The sequence below is a fragment of the Rhinatrema bivittatum genome, chromosome 4, assembly GCF_901001135.1.
Source record: "Rhinatrema bivittatum chromosome 4, aRhiBiv1.1, whole genome shotgun sequence".
NCBI classification, from domain to species: Eukaryota; Metazoa; Chordata; class Amphibia; order Gymnophiona; family Rhinatrematidae; genus Rhinatrema; species Rhinatrema bivittatum.
The window spans coordinates 83,405,864-83,421,926 of NC_042618.1; the positions used below are offsets into that span (position 1 = coordinate 83,405,864).

A 16,063-nucleotide genomic window follows, 5' to 3' on the forward strand; every position below is an offset into this window, starting at 1 on the left:
CAGCACTTCTCGGAGCTTGCTAAATATTCTGGGATGTATCTCATTTGCCCTTGGCCTTGACCATTTTCAGTTTTTTTAGTTCCACCCAAACACTCTTCTCTGTATCAACCCCACTCTCATCTGTACTCTTACTAGCCAACAACAGTCCTTCTCCAATGTCTGTCTTAGTATTTGTTTAATGTTTTGGCTATTTCTTGTTCCTAGTCTTCCTTCAATCTTACAGTACTACCTCTGGTTTTCCTTCTTTCTCTGATATATCTGAAAAATGTTCTTTCGCCATATTTTACCTCTTTGGCAATCTTTTCTTCCACTTGAGCTTTTACAATCCTGATTTCTTTCCTCGTACCTTTCAGCTTATACCAGATATTCTTCTCTGTATTCCTATTTTTTAGTTCCTTTGTACTTTTTGAATGCTGATTTTTTTTTTTTACTTTTTCTCAGCTGCCTCCTATAGTTTTTTGTTGAAGAGGGTGTGGGGCCAGAAGCCTGGATCCCTTCTCCTGTGGCTGAAGGGACTTTTCTCAGTATCTATTCCTCCATTGTTCCTCAGGCCTCAGCATCTCTTTGGTCAAAGTTCATCTCAGTGCCATTGTGGCTGATGTTCCCTCCAAGGAGTGACTAGGTGTGTCCAAATTTTTTTTACGTGTGAGCACCAATTTTTTTAAACCAACAAGTATTGAGTGCCAATATTAGCGTTGGATTTCTGTATATAGCACAAAGAAAAATTTATGTGAGCAACCATGTAAAAGCTGTGAGCGATGTTCTGCAATGTACGAGCAATCACTCACATGCTCAGCTTAGAGGGTACAATGATTGTGGCACATCACTAGCAGGTGGGAGGAGTTCTGATCGCTCTTCTTCTTTTGGTATCCGAGTTCAGGAAAAGATTTTGACATTCAGTGAACCTCCAGTAATATGGGACCTTAATACAGTCCTAGCTCAACTCATGAATCTCATTTTGAACCTCCCAAGTTGAATTTTGCTTTTCATCTGGAAAGGGTTGTTTCTTGTGGCATGAAAAGTAAGTGAGCTGCAGACTCTGGTTTCATATTCATCATACTTTCATTTTTTTCACAGTAAGGTTGTTATACAAATGCACCCCAATTTCCTTCTGAAAGTGACATCTACATTCCACATTGATCAAGCTATTGTGTTTTCTGCGTTTTTTTCCAAGACCGTGCACAGAGGAGAACATGCTCTTTACTTCTTGAACTGTAAGGGAGTCCCAGCATATTACCTAAAGAGGCTCAGCCTCACCATCAAGCTCCTTAATTGTTTGTGTCCTTTGATCCCAATAGTTGCCTACCAAACTCTGTTCAGTTGGCTAGCAGACTGTATAGTGCACTGTCATATGCTGCTGGCATGAAGAATACAGACCATGTGAAGAGCCACGCTGACTTCAGTGGCTCCTCTCTGGCATATGCAGAGCTGCTACTTGGTCATCTGTGCATACCTTCATACTTCAGTGATGTTTGGACAGCATATCCTGAGGAGACAGTCCACTTTCCACCTGCTGGGGCAGGATTCTCTTAAGCAAGTGTTTCCCCACATGTAATGGCTAATTCATGCCTGCTTGTTGATGAAGAAAACAAGTTTGCCTACCTGTAAACAGGGTTCTTTGTAGACAGCAGTATCAACTAGTCATGTTTGCATTCTGCCCACCTCTTTCGAGAGCCAAGTGCCTCGCTAAAGCTTTAAACTCTGGAAGAGACTGAGGGGCTCATGAGGCAGTGACTCAGTCTTGACTGAGCTCTGAGAGCGGGGTCCGTTCGGCACCGTTGGATGACATCACCCATGTGTAATGGCTGGCTGTTGAGAACCCTGAATCCAGCACTGAGCATCTGTAATAGAGGAATGACTTTTCTGTCTGGCCTTTGTTGACCCTAGTGCTCATTTGTTGCAGGATCCAGATGAGAGGCCCACTGCAGAGGAGATTCTGGAGCGACCCCTTATCAGTAGGCACAGAAGGTAGTGTTCTGCAGTCTTTCTCATGCTTTCTCGAGCCATATTCAGGGTCCGATTCAGCCAAGGAAGGGGCTATGTGAGCCATACGGCTATTTCCTATTTGCAATTGAAAGAGCAATAGTCTGAATTGCAGACATACTGACTATATAGAAAATTAGCTGTCATTCATATTTAATAATCAACAAAGGTGAGGTCGCAGAGAAGTATAACTGATTTTTAGAGTCAGCTAAAATAATGCATAAACAGTGTTTCAACCAGTCACCAATTTATTGAAGTAAACAAAGGTAATTTATAAAGACAGCTATGTCCCCGACACGTGCTGCATCAGGAGGGACATCTCTCTGCTGATGTATTGTCAAGACATCTCATACAGCTATGGGTAGAATCTTGACAGCATTTCTGGTTGAATCATATTTAAGAACTTTTGCTTGATATTTTTAAGGGACATGGAGGAAAAAGTGATGTTACTAAATGCGCCTTCCAAAAGACCGCGGTAAGTTATTGTTACACGTGCTCAGAACAAGAAGGGGAGAGAGATGGGCCTTGACTCTTATATTTGGGGGATATAGGAGCATATCTTGACCGATGTCTGGCTTGGGAGCGGGTTAAGTGGGGATGGTGGAAGAGCATTTCTCAACCAGTGCCTGAATTGGAGAAGGGAAGATGTCTTGGCTCAGACCTGGTTTGAGGGTGAAGGATACGGGGAGGGGAAAGAGGTTGCCTGGGTCCATACTTGGTTTGGAGAAGGGAAAGGATGTCTTGGCCCTTGCTGGTTTGGGAGAAGAGGGAGGAAAGGAGATTGTACTTGGCCCATGCTTGGTTTTGGAAGGGTGGAAGAAGTTTGTTCTTGGACCACACATGATGTTCGGGGGAGAGGGTGAGGTTGTCGTCTGCCCATGTCTGGTTTGGGCAGAGGTGGGGATGGTTCTTGGCCCATGCTTGGTTTTGGAAGGGTGGAAGAAGTTTGTTCTTGGACCACACATGATGTTTGGGGGAGAGGGTGAGGTTGTCATCTGCCCATGTCTGGTTTGGGCAGAGGTGGGGATGGTTCTTGGCCCATGCTTGGTTTTGGAAGGGTGGAAGAAGTTTGTTCTTGGACCACACATGATGTTTGGGGGAGAGGGTGAGGTTGTCGTCTGCCCATGTCTGGTTTGGGCAGAGGTGGGGATGGTTCTTGGCCCATGCTTGGTTTTGGAAGGGTGGAAGAAGTTTGTTCTTGGACCACACATGATGTTTGGGGGAGAGGGTGAGGTTGTCATCTGCCCATGTCTGGTTTGGGCAGAGGTGGGGATGGTTCTTGGCCCATGCTTGGTTTTGGAAGGGTGGAAGAAGTTTGTTCTTGGACCACACATGATGTTCGGGGGAGAGGGTGAGGTTGTCATCTGCCCATGTCTGGTTTGGGCAGAGGTGGGGATGGTTCTTGGCCCATGCTTGGTTTTGGAAGGGTGGAAGAAGTTTGTTCTTGGATCACACATGATGTTCGGGGGAGAGGGTGAGGTTGTCGTCTGCCCATGTCTGGTTTGGGCAGAGGTGGGGATGGTTCTTGGCCCATGCTTGGTTTTGGAAGGGTGGAAGAAGTTTGTTCTTGGATCACACATGATGTTCGGGGGAGAGGGTGAGGTTGTCGTCTGCCCATGCCTGGTTTGGGCAGAGGTGGGGATGGTTCTTGGCCCATGCTTGGTTTTGGAAGGGTGGAAGAAGTTTGTTCTTGGACCACACATGATGTTCGGGGAGAGGGTGAGGTTGTCGTCTGCCCATGCCTGGTTTGGGCAGAGGTGGGGATGGTTCTTGGCCCATGCTTGGTTTTGGAAGGGTGGAAGAAGTTTGTTCTTGGACCACACATGATGTTCGGGGGAGAGGGTGAGGTTGTCATTTGCCCATGTCTGGTTTGGGCAGAGGTGGGGATGGTTCTTGGCCCATGCTTGGTTTTGGAAGGGTGGAAGAAGTTGTTCTTGGACCACACATAATGTTCGGGGGAGAGGGTGAGGTTGTCATCTGCCCATGCCTGGTTCTGGGAGGAAGGGGCGGAGGTCATCTCATCCCACTTCTGGTTTAATGAGGGAAGCCCGTCTTCTGCCTATGCCAGGCTTTGGGTGGGTGTGTGGTGAGTAAGGGTGGTAGTCTCTGCCCACATCTGTTTTTGGAGGGGTGGGGAGTGGTTGTTTGTAGCCCATGCCTGTTTTTTGAGGGGGAATGTTTGTCTTGCTTTCCACTGGGTAGGGAAGGGAGACTGAGGAAAGACTGGGTTTATATTGTTATTGGGTGCCTTAATGTTTCCTGTGTGCTTCTCTGTTTCCCTCACTTGTGCCTGGCAGGCCGAGCGCTGTGAATGAAGCTCCCATAGCCGTGGTTACTTCCCGCAGCAGTGAGGTCTACGTCTGGGGGGGTGGAAAGTCCACCCCTCAGAAGCTGGATGTGTTTAAGGGGGGCTGCAGGGCTCAGCAGGTCTGTGCCGGAAGCACCCACTTCGCAGTGGTGACAGTGGAGAAGGAACTTTACACCTGGGTGGTGAGTGTAAGAGGCAACTCTGTTTGTGGGAAGGGCAGGATTGGGGTAGTGTGTGTTATAGATTATTCCTCCGAATTGGCTCCTATGGTCAGCCGCAGGGTACTATTCCTGTGTGCCATTGAGGAATATCATAAGAACAGAAGAATTGCCATGCTGGCTCAGATCAAGGGCCCTCGAGCCCAGCATCCTGTGTCTGACAGTGGCCGGTCCAGGTCTCAGGTTCCTGGCAGATCCCATAAAGTAGATTCAGTTCCTCTTACCCACGCCCAGAGATAGCAAGAGCTTTCCTTACTCTACCTGGATAATCATGTCTGATGGACTCTTCCTCCAGAAGCTTGGCCAAACCTCTTTAAACCGCGCTGTGCTGTCGCCTTGCTCACGTCCTCTGGCAGCAGATTCCCCCGCTTGTTAGTGCGCCGAGTGATAAAGCACTTTCTCCGATCTGTGTTAAATCTGCAGGTTCTTACTTTCACGGAGTGTCTCCTTGTTTTAGTATAATAGAAACAGTAAACAACCCTCCTTTATTTATCCCTTCCACCCCATTCATGATTTCATAATTTCTATCATGACCTCTCTGTTTTCTCCTTTTTGCAAGCTGAAGAGCCCTCGCCAGCGTAGCCTCTCATCATAGGAGAGATGTTCCATCCCCTTCATCATTTCTGTCGTCCTTCCTCGCACCTTTTCTAGTTTTGCTGTGTCTTTCTTGACATGGGGCTACCAGAACTGCACAGGATACTCGAGGTGCACTCGCACCGTGGCTCAGTACAGAGGCGATTTGATATTCTCTGTTTTATTCTCCCTTCCTTTTCAGATCATTCCTAACATTCTGTTTGCTTTTTTCATCACTGCCATGCACTGAGCCGAGGATTTCAACGTATTGTCCACAAGGACTCCAAGGTCCTTTTCTTAGGTAATGACTCCCAGTATAGAACCCAGCATCATGCAGCTGTAGTTGGATTTTTTTTCCTATATGCATCACTTTTCCACATTAAATTTCATCTGCCATTCAGTTGCACAGTCTACTGTTCTCACAAGGTCCTTCTGCAGTTCCTCACAATCTACTGCTGTTTTAACAACTTTTGAATAATTTTGTGTTATCCTCAAATTTGATCACCTCTCTCATTGTTCCCTTTTCCAGATCATTTATGAATAAATTCATAAGGAATTCAAGAGAGCGACACTTTACAGACGAAACAAAGAACACAAACATAAATAACCTTATTCAAATAAAAAGATCCAAGAATACAAACAATGTAAAAATGAACCAAGTATTAATGATAACATTCCTACTGGTGAACGCAAAATCCATTACAAAAAAATTCCCAGTAATCACAAACCTACTGTATGACACTAAACCAAGCTTCATTGCAATCACGGAATCTTGGTTAAAAAAATCAGACACAGTTCTAAAAAACCAAATAGCACATAGAAATTACGATGTATTTTCAATCCCCAGAGCAAATAAACGAGGGGGAGGTCTACTACTAGTCATTGGAAAAAAATGTAAGTGCAACATTTTACCAACCACACCCCCAAGGAATCACGAAATTGCAATCTTTGAAACTGACAATATACAAATATGCCTTATTTACTGTCCGCCAAGCCTCCTTGAACTAAACATTTCCCCACTAATCGAATTCCTTACACTGCACCTAAATACATCAAAACCTACCATCATGCTCGGGGATTTTAATCTTCACATGGACCCATTATCAAATACATGCCAGACACTATTTGACATAATGACTGCATTAGGATTCAAACTAATTACAGATAAACCCACGCACAAAGCAAGGCACTCACTCAATCTGACATTTATCAATCACAGCTTCTTAGAACAATTAAACACAAACTATAATCAAATTCCATGGTCAGATCATTTTCTCATACAATCAACTATTAAATATCTAAAACCACAAGAAAATTAAAAAAAAAGAACCAACAGAATTTAAGTATCACCCCCCTTATAACACAGAAATACTAAAAAACAAATTAGAAGAAAAATTGACGGATATTGACTGTAAGAATTGCGATTCAGCATTAACAGCATGGTTGGAAACGACCAATAAAATAGCAGATGAAAAAAACCCCGCAAAATATATTCGCATTAAAGAACATAAACAATTAAATCCCTGGCATAACGAAAAGATAAAAGAAATCAAACGAAATATGAGAAAAAAAGAAAAAGTATGGAAAAAATATAAAACAACAGAAAACTTGACTAAATACAGAAAACATTTAGCTTACTTTAAACAAGTAATTCTGGATGCAAAAAAAACAATACTTCAGCACAAAAATAGAAAAATTTGCAAACAATCCAAGAGCACTATTCAACATAGTTAACGATCTCACCAACGATAAAACAGAGTCTCCCAAGAACCTACCAGAGAATAGGTGTAATGAAATAGCACAATTTTGCAGTGACAAACTTACAAAACTAAGAACTAAAATCCCAAACGCAACAAAACAAGAAATTAAAATGAAAAAAAGAGACGTTACACAATGGTCTATATTTGACGAAATATCAAATCTTGAAGTGGAATCTATGCTAAAAAAAATTAGATCCTGCCCCACATATAATTGACACCTTGCCTACCACGGACATAAAAAAATTAGCTAACATAGCTTCCCCAATACTAATGAAGATCATAAACTTATCCTTAGAAGAAGGTTCAATGCCAAATATACTTAAAGGAGCGACTATCAAACCAATTATAAAGAAAAAAAACAGTGACCCTCTTATACTGATCATCTACAGACCAGAATCAAATCTATCTTTAATTGCAAAACTAATGGAAAAAACTGTACAAAAACAGTTAGCAGAACATTTGGATAACAACATACTGTATCCTTCACAACATGGATTTCGCAAGCATTACAGCACAGAAACACTACTACTCTCACTGACAGACAATATTCTGAGAGGATTTGATAGTGGAAAACACTACATTCTCGTGCTTTTGACACAGTACCTGTCATCACCTTTTGACACAGTAAATCATGAGATGCTATTACAGAGATTAGTAGAAATAGGACTACAAAACAACACCATTGCATGGTTTAAATCTTACCTAAATAACAGATTTTTTCAAGTACAGATTAAAAACGTGATGTCAGAGAAAATTAATCTACAAACAGGAGTGCCACAGGAATCAGCTCTGTCCGCAACATTCTTTAACATTTACCTACTTCCTTTGTGCCACCTACTGGCAGGCCTGGGAATCATACATTACATGTACACTGATGACATACAACTAATTCTACCCATTGATGACTCAATTGAAAAAACTTTAAACCTAGCTAACATGTACTTAGACATAATCAAACAACTACTAAACCAAATGGAGCTAGTCATTAATATTGAAAAAACTGAATTCCTACATTTAGTACGAAAAAACATTGAGATTATCCAAACTCCAATTATGCTAAAAAATAATCAAAAAGTAGAACTAGCCGAGAAAGTATGGAACCTCGGTGTAATAATTGACACAGAACTCAGCCTTAAACAACATGTATCACTGAAAGTAAAAGAAGGTTACGCCAAACGTATGGTCCTCAGGAGGCTAAAACCATTATTAATACCAACAAACTTTCAAACAGTTTTACAAGCAATAATATTTGCTAGTACGGACTACTGCAACACACTGTATTTGGGATTACTATACACAATGATAAGACCACTCCAAATTTTACAAAACTCTGCCGCAAGAATACTTACTGGCAAAAGGAAAAGCGACCACATCACTGAAACGCTAGCACATTATACTGGCTACCCAGAGAACAAAGGGTACATTACAAAACACTATGCACAATACACAAGCTAATTAATGAAGAAAAAGCGGAGTGGCTGAACACAGCAACAAAGCCCACAGTCAACAAAGCCCTCCTAACTATCCCTTTAGTTAGGACAGTGAGACTGACCCAGGTTAGAGAGCGGGCACTATCCTTAGCAGGACCAATATTATGGAACACCATGCCCCTTGAAATTAGATTGCAGAAAAATTTCAAACTTTCTAAAAAAAGTTTAAAAACCTGGCTTTTCAAACAAGCGTTCTACAAAGAGAATGGAGGATAGGAAAATAAATAAAGCAGGCAGCAGAACATCAGCTCACAGCACGCAGTTAAAATATGTGCATATTTTGTTATTTTACTTCTCACCGCTAATTTTAGATAAAATATACAGGTAAAACCTTTCACATATAAGTGGACAAGATTCATGACACTCATCAAATATTCTTTATTGTTGAATCTATGTAACAGGAATTCTACTGGCACTTTGATAGATAGTATTACCCAATACAATTTTAACATTACTATATGTGCCTATTTGTAAACTGGTGTGATGGTATATAATTTAACGACGGTATAGAAAAGATGTTAAATATTTAAATATGTTAAATAGCACAGGTCCCAGTACTGATCTCTGTGGTACCCCACTGTCTCCATTTGGAAAATTGTTAATTTAATCCGACTCTCTGTTTCTGGCCTTTAAACCAATTACCAATCCACAATATAATATTGCCTCCTACCCCATGACCTTGTAATTTTCTGAGGGGTCTCTCATTGGGGACTTTGTCAAATGCTTTCTGAAAATCCAAATTTAGATTTTTAGATTTAGATTTATTAGTTTTTATATACCGTTACTAAGGACCCATCATAACAGTTCACAACAAACATCAAACATCCTGCTTTATCAAATACATCATTGATAAACCTAAAATACATCATAACTACCTAAAATACATCAATTATAAATCTAAAATATATCATAGTTGAGCTTAAAAAATACATCTTAAGTAATCCTAAAAATATTTCATAATAAAAAATAAAAATTACTGAGTACAATATAATTAATCTAAAAGCAATTAGTTAAGATCAGATATAAAACATATATGATCTTAAAACTATTGACAACTCCTCAGCAAAAAGTAATGGTTAAAACAAGTCAACACATTTAACACGTTCATCACCCTACTTTCAAACAAGGACACCGTCATCAAACTGCCAGGGACAGAAAATTAAAACAAGGATCATTTAGGATTGACTTGAGAAAGCCTCACTAAAAAGCCAAGTTTTAAGGTCTCTCTTAAACTGCTTATAGTTGGACTCTAGCCTAATTGCTGAAGGTAACAAATTCCAAATTTTGGGCCCTGCCAAAGACAGAGCTCTATCTCTCACCTGATTCAAGTGGGCTGATTGCACTGGTGGTAAAGTCAGTAAACCTTTGTTCGCAGAGCACACATTTCTTTGGGGCACATTCAGCCAATCCACCTGTTCACTATAAATCAACTTATGCAAAATACCGATTGATTTAAATTTCACCCGGTATTCAATTGGAAGCCAGTGTAGGTTACTTAATATAGGGGTGATATGTTCAGTTTTCTTTACACCTGTTAAAATTCTTGCAGCCACATTCTGCAAAACTTGCAATGGGCAAGTGGTGGAAGTGGGTAAACTTAATAAGAGTGAATTACAGTAGTCCAGACTACCAAATAAAAGTGCAGAAGTCATTCTGATCCAATAAGGGTTTCAGCCTTCTTAACACAAGCAACTTTGCATACCCGTCTCTTACTTTAATGGCAATGTGTTTCTTGAAATTGAATTCCGGGTCAATGATCACGCCCAAGTCTCTAATATTTTCAGCTAGTTTCAGAGTAGTTTCATCTTGCAAAACTATTTGATTAGAGCTTTTAAGGGAAATTCTCCTTTCAAGAAAGATTATCTCAGTTTTTTCAATGTTCAACACCAGTCTCATTTGCATTAGTACTTGTTTGATGGCCTTTAAATATATTGACATGAGCGTGTAAGCATTATCGACTGAATCCTCTATTGGCAACAAAATCTGAATGTCATCTGCGTATAAAAAATAGGTCAACCCAAGACTCGACAGCAGATGACATAACGGCAACTTGTAAATGTTAAATAGGGATGCGGAAAGTGAGGAACCCTGCGGAACTCCAGTAGTAAGATCAATTTTGTTAGAACAGATGTTATTCACTTGCACTTTGAAAAAAAGATTTGATAAGAATAACCGTCCCTGTTATTCCAATCTCTGTGCTAAAATGCCGTCTAAAACCAAATTGGGAGGGATATAAAATATCATTAGAATCTAGATAAAATGTAAGCTGTTTAAAAACTACCTTTACAGTCAATTTTACTAAAAAAGAAAGATTTGAGATGGGACGATAATTGTTCAAAATTGTAGGATCCTGATTATTCTTCTTGAGAATGGGCCAAACTACTGCCCCATAAGGTTATTTGGAAGCTCATCCTCCATTAAAGACATTTATTTATTTATTTATTTGTTGAGTTTTATATACTGTCGTTCGGTTTTGCCATCACAACGGTTTACAAAGTTTTGAAATTTAACAGAGTTTTTCAAAAAGGTTCGTTCAAATAGTTAACAAAGAATTATAATTTTACAGAGTTATTAATGTTTTATGAACTTAGTTTGTAGGATAGATTATACATGTTTCGGTTAATTGTTGTTATTTTTCTTACATTGGTTCAAAAAATATTTTTGCATAGTGTCAATGGGAGGGGAATGGTGATTTAGAATCATTGGGTGAGTTGGTAGGCTTTGGTAAACATGTTAATAATGTCAGTGATGGCTGGGATACCAGTCTCAGAAATCAATTTCAATTCCGTGACTCGAATAGTATCAAGCAGGTGACTAGCTGTGTTTAATGATTTTAACAATTGTTCAGTTTCCAGTGTGGAAATTTCATCAAAATCAGACCATTTTTGATTATCCTTAGAATTTAGGGTAATCGTTTGTTGTTTAGTGCTATCAAAATTGGTTAACAACTTCTCAATTTTGTCTTTAAAAAAACAAGCGATTTTGTTACATCGAGATTCATCAAGATTTGAGGTTGGCTGATTCCGATCAGAAGTTAACTTAATCTACAGTATTGAATAGAGCTTTGTGATTATTAGAAAATCTGTGGATCTTTTTCCCATAGTATTCTCTTTTAGCTGTCTCTATTAATTTTTTATAATGCGCTAAGCATACTCTATAATTAGTTAAGTCTTCTATGGATTTACACTATATCAACCACTCACCTTTATCTTCATGTTCATTTACACCTTCAAAACATTCTAAAAGATTGGTAAGACAAGACTTTCCCTTGTTAAAGTCATGTTGATTCTTCTTCATTAAGCTTTGTCTTGCTATAGGGCCAGTGATTTTTAAGATGGCATCTATTCTTTTGTCCAGCACCAACATTAAGCTTGGTGCTGGACTATAATTTCCCAAATCACCCCTGGAGTGTGACGGTGGTCATCTTTGTTTTGCCCCAGAAATGAGTGGCCTAGTGCCAGGGAAGTCAAATCCAGGCCACTGACAATAGAGGGACTACTGCCTAGGCCAGCCATCTTTCCTTCAGGATGTGCCCTCTGGTACTGGTGACTTGCAAGGCATGAGAAGCAGGGTTAGACCCTGGGATGAGAGGCCTGGAGCTGTGTGAGGAATAGGAACCCAACAGGGAGAATAATCAGGAGTACTGAATGTTAGAATCTGAAGACAAAGTAGTCTTCCAGATGTGGGAATGGAGTCAGAGTACAAGGACCAGAAGGTAGGACCAAGCTCTGCAACTGACAGATGAACCTGCCTCAGTATAAATACAGGTCTGTACAGAAAACAAAATGGCCACCAGGGAGAAACAAGGGGCACTAAGTAGAAGTACTGTCTAGATAGTCCAAAACAGCTCATAGGAGAATCCAGCAAAAGATCCTTATAGTACTCTTTCCCTTCAAGCCTCCAGATGGCCCCTTGTGTTACTTTGCAAGAAATTTCTTCAAGAGACGCAGTGCATGAAGTTCCGATGCATCAACCCCTTTCAGTGGACTAAGTACTGTACTTTATTATGGTACACTCTAGAATACAGAATCTCTTCAACCTCAAATTCAGATTGGCCATCAACCAGAACCTAATCTGGAGGCATTCCTTGCCTATTGAAAGAATCTAGTGTGGCCAGCTTTTATTTATTTATTTATTTATTTATTTATAGACTTTTTTATGCCGGTATTAGTAAGGGACATCATACCGGTTTACATTCGAACAATTAGGCTTGGAAAATACATGTTAACAGGGAATAGGAACTGGGAGGGGGATAACAGAGTGCAGCGTGGAAGTATAGATTAACAAAACAACGAGATCCTTAACATAAGGAATGTATAATCATCATGTAGGGGCGCATGGGATGACAGAATGGGAGAAGATCTATTCTGGATTGGCTCGTTTAAATAACCAAGATCTGGCTCGTTTAAATAACCAAGATCTGAAATGAAGATGATATCTTAATGGTGTTGGGAAGTTGGCATATGGCTCTATGTAGTTAGGACCAAGCTTATCACAAGTGAGCTTCAGATATAAATTCTTTTTTAGATATCCAGACCTTTTTGTCGACCTGAAGCTGGGGTTCATGTCTACGATGCTGGTCAGTGAATTTCTTCTGCTGGATCATGGTTTTCTCTAGATTATTGCACACCTATATCTAAGTTTTCTGTAAACGTCGCACCAAGTCATCGGCTGCAGGAATTTCAGTAGCCGGAGATAAACAAACAGGGTGCCGACTGTAAACTGTGAAGAATAGAGAGACCCCTGTAGATTCTCTAACATGATTGTTGTGAGCAAACTAAGTCCAAGGGAGCCACCTGGACAATTCATTCTAATGAGTAGAGATGAAACATCTAAGGAACTGGTCCTCTCGGTAAGGCCACTTGTCTGGGAATGATATTCTGACGAAAATTTCAAATTGATACCCAGGCCTTTACAAAAGGCTGTCCAGAATCTGGCAATAAATTGGGAATCTCAATCCGATTCAATAGAGGATAGGATTCCATGTAAATGGACCACTTCCCTAATAAAGATGATGGCCATTTGAGGGGCCAAAGACAGCTTGAAGTGTACCATTTGGTAAAGTGGTCTACTACCACCAATGTGGCAGTTCATTTCATGGTAATTGAGACGTCTGTGATGAAATTTGCAGAGTGGTGAACCCACGGTACAGAAGGAATTAGGAGTGGGTGCAGTTCACCTGATGGTTTAGCACTTGGGACCTTAGATCTAGCACACACTGGACAGACCAAAACATAAGTTCTACAGTCGTTATGCAGAGAAGACTACCAAAAAATCGTGGAAATCAATTCAAATGTTTTCTTAATCCCTGGATTTACTATGAACTTGGAATCGTACCCTCATTTCAAAACATATGGGCGGCAAGTGTCTGGAACAAATGTATGCCCAATATGGACCCTACAAGAGGTTCCTAGAACAAAGATTGCAGGTTAATTTTCTCCATTAGTTTGCTGTTGACCACATTTGTGATGATCCTGGAGGATGGTATAATAGGGCCTTTACTGCAAGGTTTAGAAGTCTCTTCACATGAAAAATGTCGGGACAACGCATCGTCCTTAACAACCTGAACTGAAAACGAGTGAAGAACATGGCCCACCAGGCTTGCTGGGGGTTCAAACATTTTGCAGCTTCAAAATAAAATACATTTTTGAGGTCCATAAGGATTGTAATCAGAAAGGTGACTCCTTCCAACAGGTGTCTCCGCTCTTACATAAGATATGCCATACTGGGTCAGACCAAGGGTCCATCAAGCCCAGTATCCTGTTTCCGACAGTGGCCAATCCAAGGCACAAATACCTAGCAAGTATCATAAGAACATAAGAAATTGCCATACTGGGTCAGACCAAGAGTCCATCAAGCCCAGCATCCTGTTTCCAACAGTGGCCAATCCAGGCCACAAGAACCTGGCAATTACCCAAACACTAAGAAGATCCCATGCTACAGTTTCCTAACCGCTTTACAGTTTCCTAACCAACATTTAACCTTCATTCGACACAAAGGGCCTTATTTTCCAAGGCTATCGCAGGCTTGCGCTAACAGCACAAGCCTGCGATATCTTGCGAAGGTAGCGCACGCCTGTGCTACCTAAATCAGGGCGGAGTCGGCCCCGGAAGAGGAGGAGTCGGGGCATCACCAGGGCCAAGTCCGCGAAGATGCCACAGATGGCGAAAAGGTAAGGGCCGCGCCCAATAACTACACCTTCTATGGTGGCGCTATTAGGGGCGAAACTGGCAGCGATCGCACCACGGCGGTGCGATCGATGCCGGCTAGGGCAGGCCGCCCCCCGCTTCGACCCCCCCGCCCCCCATTAGCGCAATTTTGTAAAGTATCGCAGGCCTGTGATACTTTAGAAAATGAGGCCCATAGTCTCTATTATTAAAATATGTTACTGTTCTATGTTGGCACATGTTTAATTTGTAATCTATACCAATTATATTATTTTTTATTGTGCCTTTCTGTAAACCGTTGTGATGGTGAATTAACTTAACGACGGTATAGAAGAGTTTTTAAATAAATAAAAATAAAATAAATTAATAACAGTGGCTATTCCCTAAGTAAACTTGATTAATAGGAGTTAATGGACTTCTCCAAGAATTTATCCAATCCTTTTTTAAACACAGCTATACTAACTGCACTAACCACATCCTCTGGCAACAAATTCCAGAGCTTAATTGTGCGTTGAGTGAAAAAGAATTTTCTCCGATTAGTTTTAAATGTGCTACTTGCTAACTTCATGCAATGCCCCCTAGTCCTACTATTATTTGAAAGAGTAAATAACCGATTCACATCTATTCATTCAAGACCTATCATGATTTTAAACACCTCTATCATATCCCCCCTCAGTCGTCTCTTCTCCAAGCTGAACAGCCCTAACCTCTTCAGCCTTTCCTCATAGGGGAGCTGTTCCATCCCCTTTATCATTTTGGTCACCCTTCTCTGCACTTTCTCCAGTGCAACTATATCTTTTTTGAGATGCGGTGACCAGAATTGTACAAAGTACTCAAGGTGTGGTCTCACCATGGAGCGATACTGAGGCATTATGACATTTTCCATTTTATTCACCATTCCCTTCCTAATAATTCCTAACATTCTGTTTGTTTTTCTGACAATTTCAATGTATTATCCACTATGACACCTAGATCTTTTTCCTGAGTGGTAGCTCTTAATAGGAAACCTAACATCGTGTAACTAAAGCATGGATTATTTTTCCCTATATGCATCACCTTGCACTTATCCACATTAAATTTCATCTGCCATTTGGATGCCCAATCTTCCAGTCTTGCAAGGTCCTCCTGCAATTTATCACAATCCGCTTGTGACTTAACTAATCTGAATAATTTTGTATCATCTGCAAATTTGATTACCTCACTCATCGTATTCCTTTCCAGATCATTTATAAATATATTGAAAAGCACCGGTCCAAGTACAGATCCCTGAGGCACTCCACTGTTTACCCTTTTCCACTGAGAAAATTAACCATTTAATCCTACTCTCTGTTTCCTGTCTTTCAACCAGTTTGTAATCCACGAATGGACACTGCCTCCTATCCCATGACTTTTTAGTTTCCTTAGAAGCCTCTCATGAGGGACTTTGTCAAACGCCTTCTGAAAATCTAAATACACCACATCTACTGGTTCACTTTTATCCATATGTTATTAACCCCTTGAAAAAAATGTAGCAAATTTGTGAGGTAAGGCTTCCCCTCCATAAATCCATACTGGCTATGCCCCA

General features: G+C 40.7%; 1 protein-coding gene across 3 annotated transcripts in view; it reads left to right on the forward strand.

Annotated features, from left to right (window-relative positions):
* Positions 1-16,063, forward strand: part of NEK9 (NIMA related kinase 9) — a 210,486-nt gene that overhangs the window by 81,332 nt on the left and 113,091 nt on the right. For all 3 annotated transcript variants that reach the window (XM_029598406.1, XM_029598407.1, XM_029598408.1), the window contains 3 exons: positions 1,904-1,968; positions 2,408-2,458; positions 4,281-4,473. In XM_029598406.1, the coding sequence (XP_029454266.1) occupies positions 1,904-1,968; positions 2,408-2,458; positions 4,281-4,473 (309 nt within the window). The remainder of the gene's footprint in view (positions 1-1,903; positions 1,969-2,407; positions 2,459-4,280; positions 4,474-16,063) is intronic.